Source organism: Coregonus clupeaformis, chromosome 35, assembly GCF_020615455.1.
Source record: "Coregonus clupeaformis isolate EN_2021a chromosome 35, ASM2061545v1, whole genome shotgun sequence".
Lineage (NCBI taxonomy): Eukaryota > Metazoa > Chordata > Actinopteri > Salmoniformes > Salmonidae > Coregonus > Coregonus clupeaformis.
The window spans coordinates 38,738,670-38,750,331 of NC_059226.1; the positions used below are offsets into that span (position 1 = coordinate 38,738,670).

Below are 11,662 nucleotides of genomic sequence, written 5' to 3' on the forward strand. Positions count from 1 at the left end.
CATACACCCTCTCACCACCCCCATACACCCTCTCTCCACCCCATACACCCTCTCTCCACCCCATACACCCTCTCTCCCCCTACACCCTCTCTCCCCCCCTACACCCTCTCACCACCCCATACACCCTCTCACCACCCCATACACCCTCTCACCACCCCATACACCCTCTCACCACCCCATACACCCTCTCTCCACCCCATACACCCTCTCAACCACCCCATACACCCTCTCAACCACCCCATACACCCTCTCAACCACCCCATACACCCTCTCTCCACCCCCATACACCCTCTCTCCACCCCATACACCCTCTCTCCACCCCATACATCCTCTCACCACCACTACACCCCCTCTCCACCCCATACACCCTCTCTCCACCTCATACACCCTCTCTCCACCACTACACCCTCTCTCCACCCCTACACCCTCTCTCCACCCCATACACCCTCTCTCCACCCCCATACACCCTCTCTCCACCCCATACACCCTCTCTCCACCCCATACACCCTCTCACCACCACTACACCCTCTCACCACCCCATACACCCTCTCACCACCACTACACCCTCTCACCACCCCATACACCCTCTCACCACCACTACACCCTCTCTCCACCCCATACACCCTCTCACCACCCCATACACCCTCTCACCACCCCATACACCCTCTCTCCACCCCATACACCCTCTCACCACCCCATACACCCTCTCACCACCCCATACACCCTCTCACCACCCCATACACCCTCTCACCACCACTACACCCTCTCTCCACCCCATACACCCTCTCACCACCACTACACCCTCTCACCACCACTACACCCTCTCTCCACCCCCATACACCCTCTCTCCACCCCCACTACACCCTCTCTCCACCCCACTACACCCTCTCTCCACCCCACTACACCCTCTCTCCACCACTACACCCTCTCTCCACCCCCATACACCCTCTCTCCACCCCATACACCCTCTCTCCACCCCCATACACCCTCTCTCCACCCCCATACACCCTCTCTCCACCCCATACACCCTCTCTCCACCCCCTACACCCTCTCTCCACCCCCCTACACCCTCTCTCCACCCCCTACACCCTCTCTCCACCCCATACACCCTCTCACCACCCCTACACCCTCTCTCCACCCCTACACCCTCTCTCCACCCCTACACCCTCTCTCTTTATCCTCCTCCTCTCACCTCCTCCATGGTCTTCACCAGTTCCTTCCTCTTCTTGGTTTCGTCTTTCAGGTTCTGTTTCTTCATGTCCACGGCACTCTGGGCTTTAGCATCCACCCTCTGGACCTCAGACAGAGTCTCCTCTAAACCCTTCAGCACTCCACCAACCTCCTATGGGACAGGAGAGACACACATAGACGTCAGGGCACACAGACGGCAGGGCAAACAGACGGCAGGGCACACAGACGTCAGGGCACACAGAACATAGTCATATGTAATAACCTCTAAGCTAAATGTTAGAAATATAACAGTCCATCCAATGAGATTGATTAGTTGCAGATAGAAATGTGTCACATAGAACTGCCATTACTCTTCATTCACATTAGAGAAGTGGTGCCCATCAATGTGCTATGTTATCTGCAACACGTTTCTGCTCCAACGCTCCCAGAGTGGATTAATAAAGTTGTATTGAATTGAATATAGCATGTCATTACTTGGTCCCTCTTCTTCTGCAGTTCCTGTATCTGAGCGGAGAGCTCCTGGACCTTGTGTTCGTTGTCCGCCATGTTGGCCTGCAGCTGAGTGATGGAGTCCTGCATTACCTTTAGGTCCTCCGCTGACTTCACCTGCGATTTAAATCAAGAAAACTTTATTAACAACAATTCCATTAAACTTCACCTGCAAATCCAATTACAGTGAATTCAATCACATTCCATTCTATTTAATTACATTCAATTCACTTTGTTATTCATCCCCAACGGACATTGCTGGGCATACAAGGAGAACCCAGAGCAACATGACAAGACAAGACAGCAGAGCAACATGACAAGAGAAGACAGCAGAGCAACATGACAAGACCCCAGAGCAACATGACAAGAGAAGACAGCAGAGCAACGTGACAAGACAGCAGAGCAACATGACAAGAGAAGACAGCAGAGCAACATGACAAGAGAAGACAGCAGAGCAACATGACAAGAGAAGACAGCAGAGCAACGTGACAAGAGAAGACAGCAGAGCAACATGACAAGAGAAGACAGCAGAGCAACGTGACAAGAGAAGACAGCAGAGCAACGTGACAAGAGAAGACAGCAGAGCAACGTGACAAGAGAAGACAGCAGAGCAACGTGACAAGAGAAGAGGCCAGAGAAACGTGACAAGAGAAGAGGCCAGAGAAACGTGACAAGAGAAGAGGCCAGAGCAACGTGACAAGAGAAGACAGCAGAGCAACGTGACAAGAGAAGACAGCAGAGCAACGTGACAAGAGAAGACAGCAGAGCAACGTGACAAGAGAAGACAGCAGAGCAACGTGACAAGAGAAGACAGCAGAGCAACGTGACAAGAGAAGACAGCAGAGCAACGTGACAAGAGAAGACAGCAGAGCAACGTGACAAGAGAAGACAGCAGAGCAACGTGACAAGAGAAGACAGCAGAGCAACGTGACAAGAGAAGACAGCAGAGCAACGTGACAAGAGAAGACAGCAGAGCAACGTGACAAGAGAAGACAGCAGAGCAACGTGACAAGAGAAGACAGCAGAGCAACGTGACAAGAGAAGACAGCAGAGCAACATGACAAGACAAGACAGCAGAGCAACGTGACAAGAGAAGACAGCAGAGCAACGTGACAAGAGAAGACAGCAGAGCAACGTGACAAGAGAAGACAGCAGAGCAACATGACAAGAGAAGACAGCAGAGCAACGTGACAAGAGAAGACATCAAAGCAACGTGACAAGAGAAGACAGCAGAGCAACGTGACAAGACAAGAGGCCAGAGCAACGTGACAAGAGAAGAGGCCAGAGCAACATGACAAGAGAAGAGGCCAGAGCAACATGACAAGAGAAGACAGCAGAGCAACATGACAAGAGAAGACACCAGGGCAACGTGACAAGAGAAGACACCAGAGCAACGTGACAAGAGAAGACACCAGAGCAACGTGACAAGAGAAGAGGCCAGAGCAACATGACAAGAGAAGAGGCCAGAGCAACGTGACAAGAGAAGACAGCAGAGCAACATGACAAGAGAAGACACCAGGGCAACGTGACAAGAGAAGACACCAGAGCAACGTGACAAGAGAAGACACCAGAGCAACGTGACAAGAGAAGACAGCAGAGCAACATGACAAGAGAAGACACCAGGGCAACGTGACAAGAGAAGACAGCAGAGCAACATGACAAGAGAAGACACCCGGGCAACGTGACAAGAGAAGACACCAGAGCAACGTGACAAGAGAAGACACCAGAGCAACGTGACAAGAGAAGACAGCAGAGCAACGTGACAAGAGAAGACACCAGAGCAACGTGACAAGAGAAGACACCAGAGCAACGTGACAAGAGAAGACACCAGAGCAACGTGACAAGAGAAGACACCAGAGCAACGTGACAAGAGAAGACACCAGAGCAACGTGACAAGAGAAGAGGCCAGAGAAACGTGACAAGAGAAGAGGCCAGAGCAACGTGACAAGAGAAGACACCAGAGCAACGTGACAAGAGAAGACACCAGAGCAACGTGACAAGAGAAGACAGCAGAGCAACGTGACAAGAGAAGACAGCAGAGCAACGTGACAAGAGAAGACAGCAGAGCAACGTGACAAGAGAAGACAGCAGAGCAACGTGACAAGAGAAGACAGCAGAGCAACGTGACAAGAGAAGACAGCAGAGCAACGTGACAAGAGAAGAGGCCAGAGCAACATGACAAGAGAAGACAGCAGAGCAACATGACAAGAGAAGACACCAGAGCAACGTGACAAGAGAAGACACCAGGGCAACGTGACAAGAGAAGACACCAGAGCAACGTGACAAGAGAAGACAGCAGAGCAACGTGACAAGAGAAGACACCAGGGCAACGTGACAAGAGAAGACACCAGAGCAACGTGACAAGAGAAGACAGCAGAGCAACGTGACAAGAGAAGACACCAGGGCAACATGACAAGAGAAGACACCAGAGCAACGTGACAAGAGAAGACACCAGGGCAACGTGACAAGAGAAGACACCAGGGCAACGTGACAAGAGAAGACACCAGAGCAACGTGACAAGAGAAGACAGCAGAGCAACGTGACAAGAGAAGACACCAGGGCAACATGACAAGAGAAGACACCAGAGCAACGTGACAAGAGAAGACACCAGAGCAACGTGACAAGAGAAGACACCAGGGCAACGTGACAAGAGAAGACACCAGAGCAACGTGACAAGAGAAGACAGCAGAGCAACGTGACAAGAGAAGACACCAGGGCAACGTGACAAGAGAAGACACCAGAGCAACGTGACAAGAGAAGACACCAGGGCAACGTGACAAGAGAAGACACCAGAGCAACGTGACAAGAGAAGACAGCAGAGCAACGTGACAAGAGAAGACACCAGGGCAACGTGACAAGAGAAGACACCAGAGCAACGTGACAAGAGAAGACAGCAGAGCAACGTGACAAGAGAAGACACCAGGGCAACGTGACAAGAGAAGACACCAGAGCAACGTGACAAGAGAAGACACCAGGGCAACGTGACAAGAGAAGACACCAGGGCAACGTGACAAGAGAAGACACCAGAGCAACGTGACAAGAGAAGACAGCAGAGCAACGTGACAAGAGAAGACACCAGGGCAACGTGACAAGAGAAGACACCAGAGCAACGTGACAAGAGAAGACACCAGAGCAACGTGACAAGAGAAGACACCAGGGCAACGTGACAAGAGAAGACACCAGAGCAACGTGACAAGAGAAGACAGCAGAGCAACGTGACAAGAGAAGACACCAGGGCAACGTGACAAGAGAAGACACCAGAGCAACGTGACAAGAGAAGACACCAGAGCAACGTGACAAGAGAAGACACCAGGGCAACGTGACAAGAGAAGACACCAGGGCAACGTGACAAGAGAAGACACCAGAGCAACGTGACAAGAGAAGACAGCAGAGCAACGTGACAAGAGAAGACACCAGAGCAACGTGACAAGAGAAGACACCAGAGCAACGTGACAAGAGAAGACACCAGAGCAACGTGACAAGAGAAGACACCAGGGCAACGTGACAAGAGAAGACACCAGAGCAACGTGACAAGAGAAGACAGCAGAGCAACGTGACAAGAGAAGACACCAGGGCAACATGACAAGAGAAGACACCAGAGCAACGTGACAAGAGAAGAGGCCAGAGCAACATGACAAGAGAAGAGGCCAGAGCAACGTGACAAGAGAAGACAGCAGAGCAACATGACAAGAGAAGACAGCAGAGCAACATGACAAGAGAAGACACCATATAAAACATGAGGTCATATTCAACACAGGACCTTCAGTGTGAGTGTGTGAGAGTGAGTGAGTGGGTGAGAGTGAGTGAGAGAGTGAGTGTGTGAGAGTGCGTGTGTGTGAGTGTGTGTGTGTGAGAGTGAGTGAGTACCTTGGACTCCTCTGCACAGACAAACAACCAGGCCACGTACAGACGACTCAGGTGTTCTATCTCTCTCATCAACTTCTGGTACTCCAGGTAGGAAGACCGCTCCTACAGAGGACGGAGGGATGGAGGGAGGGAGAGAGAGATGGAGGGAGGGAGAGAGAATAGAAGATGGTTATGTAGGTAATACATTTACATTTAGTCATTTAGCAGACGCTCTTATCCACTTACAGTAATGAGTGCAAACATTTTCATTCGTACTGATCCCCCGTGGGATTCGAACCCACAACCCTGGCGTTACAAGTGCCATGCTCTACCAACTGAGCCACGTGGGATAGATGGAGGGACAGTGAGGAAGAAAGGAATGTCTACTTGGTGGTGGGGGGGGCTTATTCCAGGGCCACACTCATGAGGGGACAAGGATCTCAACATCGCCGAACCAGATAGAAATGTCTTGTATTGAGCTGACATGATGATCCCCTATTCTACAAAACATATCTTAAAAATGTGAGTTCCTACCTCCTTCAGCTTCTCCATGGTAGGAGTGATCTCTTCATTAAGGATCTGAACACAACACAACCAAACACAAAATTAGTCCAATCTGACCAATATCCAAGGCACCGTTTTTGATAGTAAGAGCTATGTCCATTTCCCAATCCTGGGGACCCCAAGAGGTGCATATATTTTTGTGTCCTAGCACTAACACACTAGATTCAACTGAAGGTGTGACGAAGAGTTGATTAGTTGAACCTAGTTTGCTAGAGAAAAAAACTAAACCGTGCACCCCTTTGGGTCCCCAGGACCAGGAAACACCGAGCTAAGTTATCACAGGCCGCACCGTCTGTATCTCTTTGAGTTTGGCTTCTTTCTTCTCGATGGTTTTCTGGGCGCTAATCTTTTTACACTCATACATCCTGGTTCCTGCTGCCTCCTCGATCATGGCTAGGATCTATGGAGGAGAGAGGAGGAGTAGAGAGGAGATTTATGGAGAGAGGAGGAGTAGAGAGGAGGGTTAGAGAGGAGATTTATAGAGGAGGAGTAAAGAGGAGGGTTAGAGAGGAGATTTATGGAGGAGAGAGGAGGAGTAGAGAGGAGGGTTAGAGAGGAGATTTATGGAGGAGAGACGACGAGTAGAGAGGAGGGTTAGAAAGGAGACAGGAGGAGTAGAGAGGAGGGTTAGAGAGGAGATAGGAGGAGTAGAGAGGAGGGTTAGAGAGGAGATAGGAGGAGTAGAGAGGAGGGTTAGAGAGGAGACAGGAGGAGTAGAGAGGAGGGTTAGAGAGGAGACAGGAGGGTTAGAGAGATTTTATAGAGGAGGGCAAAGGAATGTTTGTGTGTCCGTCTTTCTCCAGGAGGTGTGTGTGGAGTGGAGTGTCTCTACGGAAGCTTCAAGAAGCTACAAGACTTCATGATTCAACAGTGTGTGTGTGTGTGTGTGTGTGTGTGTGTGTGTGTGTGTGTGTAGACTTACCTCAGGCGGTTTCATGTTCAGAACCTTTGTGATTCTCCCCTGAAATATTGTAAAGAGAAATATATAAAATAAATATTCAAGTCATTTATAAAACTTGTGGCACCACAGTTCGATTCCTCTTAGACCTATACGTAGAAGCTCCTTATCAACAAGTGGAACAACATTCAGGGGCGTATTCTCTAGAAACCAAACGGAACCCGAATTTGTCCAATAGAAACTCTTGTTCGTCGCGAAAACGATTTGCTACGGTGTGCGGCTAATGAACACAACAACTCAGGTACTTCCGGTGTTCAAACGCCTACCTGCATGATGAGGAAGTGGGGGTTGTTGACGTTGAGTCCTACAGAGCAGAACAGATCCTGCACCCTGGTGTTGTTGGCATTCACCCCGTTGATCAGGTACTTGTTCCTACCACCTATCACCACCTGGGATTGGAGGATACGGCAAAGTGACACTCCACTCCATCACAGTAAATCATCATAGTAACACTTTAAGAGCATCCTCTACAGTAAATGGCATCGGTTTGAATGGCTATCGGCTAATAATAGCTACTCACCACCTGTGAGTAGAACAAGAGGCTACGGCAAAGTAAGATACATTATTATAGTAAAGGCACCCGTTTGAATGGATCATCATCCTGTGTTTAAGCAGTCAACACCAGTGTAGTGATTAAGGTGAGAGAAAAAGAAAACAGGAGACAGCATGAGACGTCATCATAGTGAAAAGCATTACTAGTTTGAGTGGCTAGTGACAATACAGGATACATCTGAGAAATCAAGTCAGTGGACAGTTAGTGTAGTGATTTGGGAAAGGGAACAGTCAGAGCTGGGACTTGAACCAACGATTATTTTCAAACCAGACCTAACCTAACGCAGTAGCTACCACATAAGAGGTTCGATCAGACCACTCGATAGAAGTTGTAGTTAGCTAGTAGTATCCCCTGGCTTGGACCAGCTGGTGCAGGGCACACGTTTTTACTCAGGAGCATGACTCTTTCCACAAACAGGGATAGAGGCTAGGGGGGAGAACAACGTACCTGTCTAGTGACCGTGATTTCGTCGTGGGTCTCGAACCCAAGCGGACTCTGGCTCTTGTTGGAGTTGTCGAATGTTATGGACACCGTGGCTTTGGTGATACCGGCCTGACCGTTCTTGTACACCAAATCCTGGAGATTGGCCGCTCGCACCTGAAAGATAAGTTAAGATCAGATGGAAGTACAGATAGCTAGCTTCTCTACTAACGTTACTGTAACCCTCATTGAACGTGGGCACGGTAGGTATCAAGTTAACGTTAGCTAGCTAGCTAACTCAACAAGCTAACTTCAAGGAAATGTATTTAGCTCACTGGATTAAAACTGCAACTTCTCTGCGAATTAATGAATAAGTAGCTAGCATATTACCTGAGACAAGTTGGATATCCCCAATAGAAAGCATATCGAGTCGAGAATGTTGGATTTTCCACTCCCGTTGAGTCCCGTGATAGCGTTGAAGAGCGGATCAAATCCGTTGATTTCTGTCCTCTGCGCGTAGGACTTGAACCCTTCTAAGATAATAGATTTGATGTGCATCTTTGCGTTGTCCTTTCCCCAAAAACTATTTCCAATGTAATCCTTTTTTCGATATATTGTAATAACGTTTCAAAAAACCACCAGGCTACCCGGAGAGCTAGTGTTGTGGTGCTGTCAACAACAGAAACGCTTCCCCTCTGCTTTTCGAATTTGGGCGCCAGGCACGCTGCCGCTCTCTGCTCCTGCGCATGCGCCTATCGCACAAATGTTGTTGTAAACCTTTTTTTAAAACCATTTTATACCCAATCATACCTACTTATTTGATACCTTTTTTTTTTTTTTTTTAAGTCTTGTAGAATTTTAATAATAGCTGTAAATATTGAACAATGTGTTTTCTTATATTTTTTTTAGATCAGGCAATTTGGTCACAGAGTTTCTAAACACAGAGGCGCAACATCGCGAAAGAGACCGAACAGACCAGGCCGGGGTTTGAGAAGAGAAGTGAACGATTAGTTGTTAATCTTCTCGAAATCGAAAGGCACGGGATAGATTAGAGCCAATGTCTTAAGTAGTTGAACATGTCGTTACTACATCCTCGTGAAAGTGACAAACTGATACGTTTTCATTTTCGTCAAAAACTTACTTTATATCGAAGGAGTGCCTTTGCGACGGCTTGCACATGCGCAGTTTGGAGCGAGACGACCATTAGACCCGATGACGTCTTTAGCTAGCCAACGTCGCCATGACATCGCCTATTAGTGTGATCGGGGATTTCTATTGGAGAAGCACTTTCTGCCTATCTTTATACTGTACTGTCTTTGATTTGGTCATCGAAAATAGCCGCATGAGGTCAGACTTTGTTAATAATAATATGCCGTTTAGCAGACGCTTTTATCCAAAGCGATTTACAGTCATGCGTGCATACATTTTTTGTGTATGGGTGGTCCCGGGAATGAACCCACTACCTTGGCGTTACAAGCGCCGTGCTCTACCAGCTGAGCTACAGAGGACCACCCATTGTGTTTTACTGCTGCACAAACTATTGAAGATATTTGGAAGAGAAAAATTATGAAAAACTGATGGAATGACAACATAAGAAGACAAACAGCAAGTTGTTACATTTTATTCCGATTATTAGCTATAATCGTTTCACATGCTTAGGGAACAGAAGTTCAGAATCAGAACAAATACAAAAGCCTTACAAGTACACGCAACACAGACACTTAGAAATCTGGAAAGACAATCCATTTTAAATGGTGCATTCTTGATACATGATAGAGTCTATAATTCACACACACACACAAACACTCACATACACACCCACACAGTCTCTCTCTCTCTCTCTCTCTCTCTCTCTCTCTCTCTCTCTCTCTCTCTCTCTCTCTCTCTCTCTCTCTCTCTCTCTCTCTCTCTCTCTCTCTCTCTCTCTCTCAGTCCAGAGGTACAGGGCACAAGGACAGACACACCAGGTTAACAGCGTAGAAACATATCTGCATCAGCACCATGCAGTCTCCTCTGTTCAAATATACAGTCGACGGGCTAATGTAGGCCAGGTCATAGTTCACTAGGGTCAAAGGTCGCCCGCAGTGCTTGTCGCTCAGGGCAACCAGGACCCGCGCCATGCAGTACTTGGCTCCGCAGCTGAAGGCTGTCACCGAGCGCACAGTGGAGAAGTGCATCAGGAAACACGGGTCGTCCTATAGGAGGAAAGAAGAGAGGTGAGGTGAGGTCATCAAAGGGGGACTAGAAATAGAAGACGAAGAATAATTATACAGAGGGTGTCTGTGTCACAGCAAATGTTGCAATGGAACAACTGTTCACCATGCAGTGAGGACAGCCCCTAGAGTCAACACTTAAATGTAAACACTGATGTAATGCGATGTGGAAAATGGGAGAACGATGTTCCTTACCACGTCCGGATCCCGCCCGTCCAGCAGAGTAAGGTCCTGGAGGAGCCAGACTTCCGTCTTCAGGTAGGAGTTCATCAAGCAGGAACTCAGGCAAAACTGAGACTTTAGCTTCTTATTCGATCCGGAATTCTGGGATTTCTGAGAATTCCGCGACTTCTTTGATCCAGAATTGTGTGATTTCTGGGATCTCACCACACTCAGCTGCACCTCTTTGGTCTTGGTCACTGTGGACCAGAGATCAACAATGACGTTTTGGAAAGGTAAAAGTCGAGCAGTTTTCCCAAGCAAAACCAATGTCGCTTTCCCATAGGGGGAAAAAATGCATTGTTCCAAAGGGATGCTGTTTTCCGAAGACAACTGAATGTTATGCAGCATTGGAAATTCAATTAGCAGTAGAAGTAACACTCCTCTATTTGTAACGTTCACCGGCTGTATCTACAGCCAAACTATTCAAGCCTATTTTACATAGCAGATCTAGTGTGTTATATGACCCTAGTAACCTCATCATCAACAGACTTCGAAAAAAACAATCAATATCTTACTTGACACTCTTATCCAGAGCTTCTTACAGTAGTGAGTGCATACATTTTCACACTTTCTTTTCGTACTGGTCCCACGTGGGAATCGAACCCACAACCCTGGCGTTGCAAGCGCCATGCTCTACCAACTGAGCCACACGGGACCTTCAATCAATCATTAAAAAGAACAAGTACACCTAAAACAGATAGCGCAGAAACGTCATCGTCTCTGTGACAGGGAGGAAAGAGAAAGAACAGAGAAAACTGAAGAAAAACCAGGGAACAGACAGAACATCATTTAGAAAGGGAAAGAAGGACAGAGAAAACAGAAGAAAACCAGGGAACAGACAGAACATCATTTAGAAAGGGAAAGAAGGACAGAGAAAACAGAAGAACATCATTTAGAAAGGGAAAGAAGGACAGAGAAAACAGAAGAAAAACCAGGGAACAGACAGAACATCATTTAGAAAGGGAAGGAAGGAGAGAATCGTACAAAAGAAAAATAAACCAAGATGACTGAATAAATAAATGAAGAATAAATTAAACAATTGAAACAGAAGATGCTGATTTTTACCGTAGACACAGAGAAAATGTCTTTCTGGTGTTGCTTCATCTATCTCTATAAACATCTGTAGTTTCTGTCCTTCGGGTCTAAACAGCATCCTCTGCATCTCCTTCTTCAGTAGGGACGACATTGCAACACACAGGGATGGAC

At 47.7% G+C, this 11,662-nt stretch overlaps 2 protein-coding genes across 2 annotated transcripts in view; both read right to left on the reverse strand.

Annotated features, from left to right (window-relative positions):
- The window catches only part of LOC121551707 (structural maintenance of chromosomes protein 2-like), a 29,637-nt gene extending 20,886 nt beyond the window's left edge, over positions 1–8,751 (reverse strand). Inside the window, exons 1-9 of the mRNA XM_045211082.1 lie at positions 8,412–8,751; positions 8,049–8,198; positions 7,315–7,437; positions 7,013–7,051; positions 6,380–6,490; positions 6,061–6,105; positions 5,548–5,649; positions 1,666–1,797; positions 1,193–1,342 (exon numbers count right to left, since the gene is read on the reverse strand). Coding sequence (XP_045067017.1) covers positions 1,193–1,342; positions 1,666–1,797; positions 5,548–5,649; positions 6,061–6,105; positions 6,380–6,490; positions 7,013–7,051; positions 7,315–7,437; positions 8,049–8,198; positions 8,412–8,579 — 1,020 coding nt within the window. The 5' untranslated portion in view covers positions 8,580–8,751. The remainder of the gene's footprint in view (positions 1–1,192; positions 1,343–1,665; positions 1,798–5,547; positions 5,650–6,060; positions 6,106–6,379; positions 6,491–7,012; positions 7,052–7,314; positions 7,438–8,048; positions 8,199–8,411) is intronic.
- Positions 8,752–9,885: 1,134 nt separating this feature from the next.
- The window catches only part of exoc1l (exocyst complex component 1 like), a 1,845-nt gene continuing 68 nt past the window's right edge, over positions 9,886–11,662 (reverse strand). Inside the window, exons 1-3 of the mRNA XM_041863441.2 lie at positions 11,522–11,662; positions 10,430–10,653; positions 9,886–10,216 (exon numbers count right to left, since the gene is read on the reverse strand). The exon at positions 11,522–11,662 is cut by the window's right edge and continues 68 nt beyond it. Coding sequence (XP_041719375.1) covers positions 9,950–10,216; positions 10,430–10,653; positions 11,522–11,642 — 612 coding nt within the window. The 5' untranslated portion in view covers positions 11,643–11,662 and the 3' untranslated portion in view covers positions 9,886–9,949. The remainder of the gene's footprint in view (positions 10,217–10,429; positions 10,654–11,521) is intronic.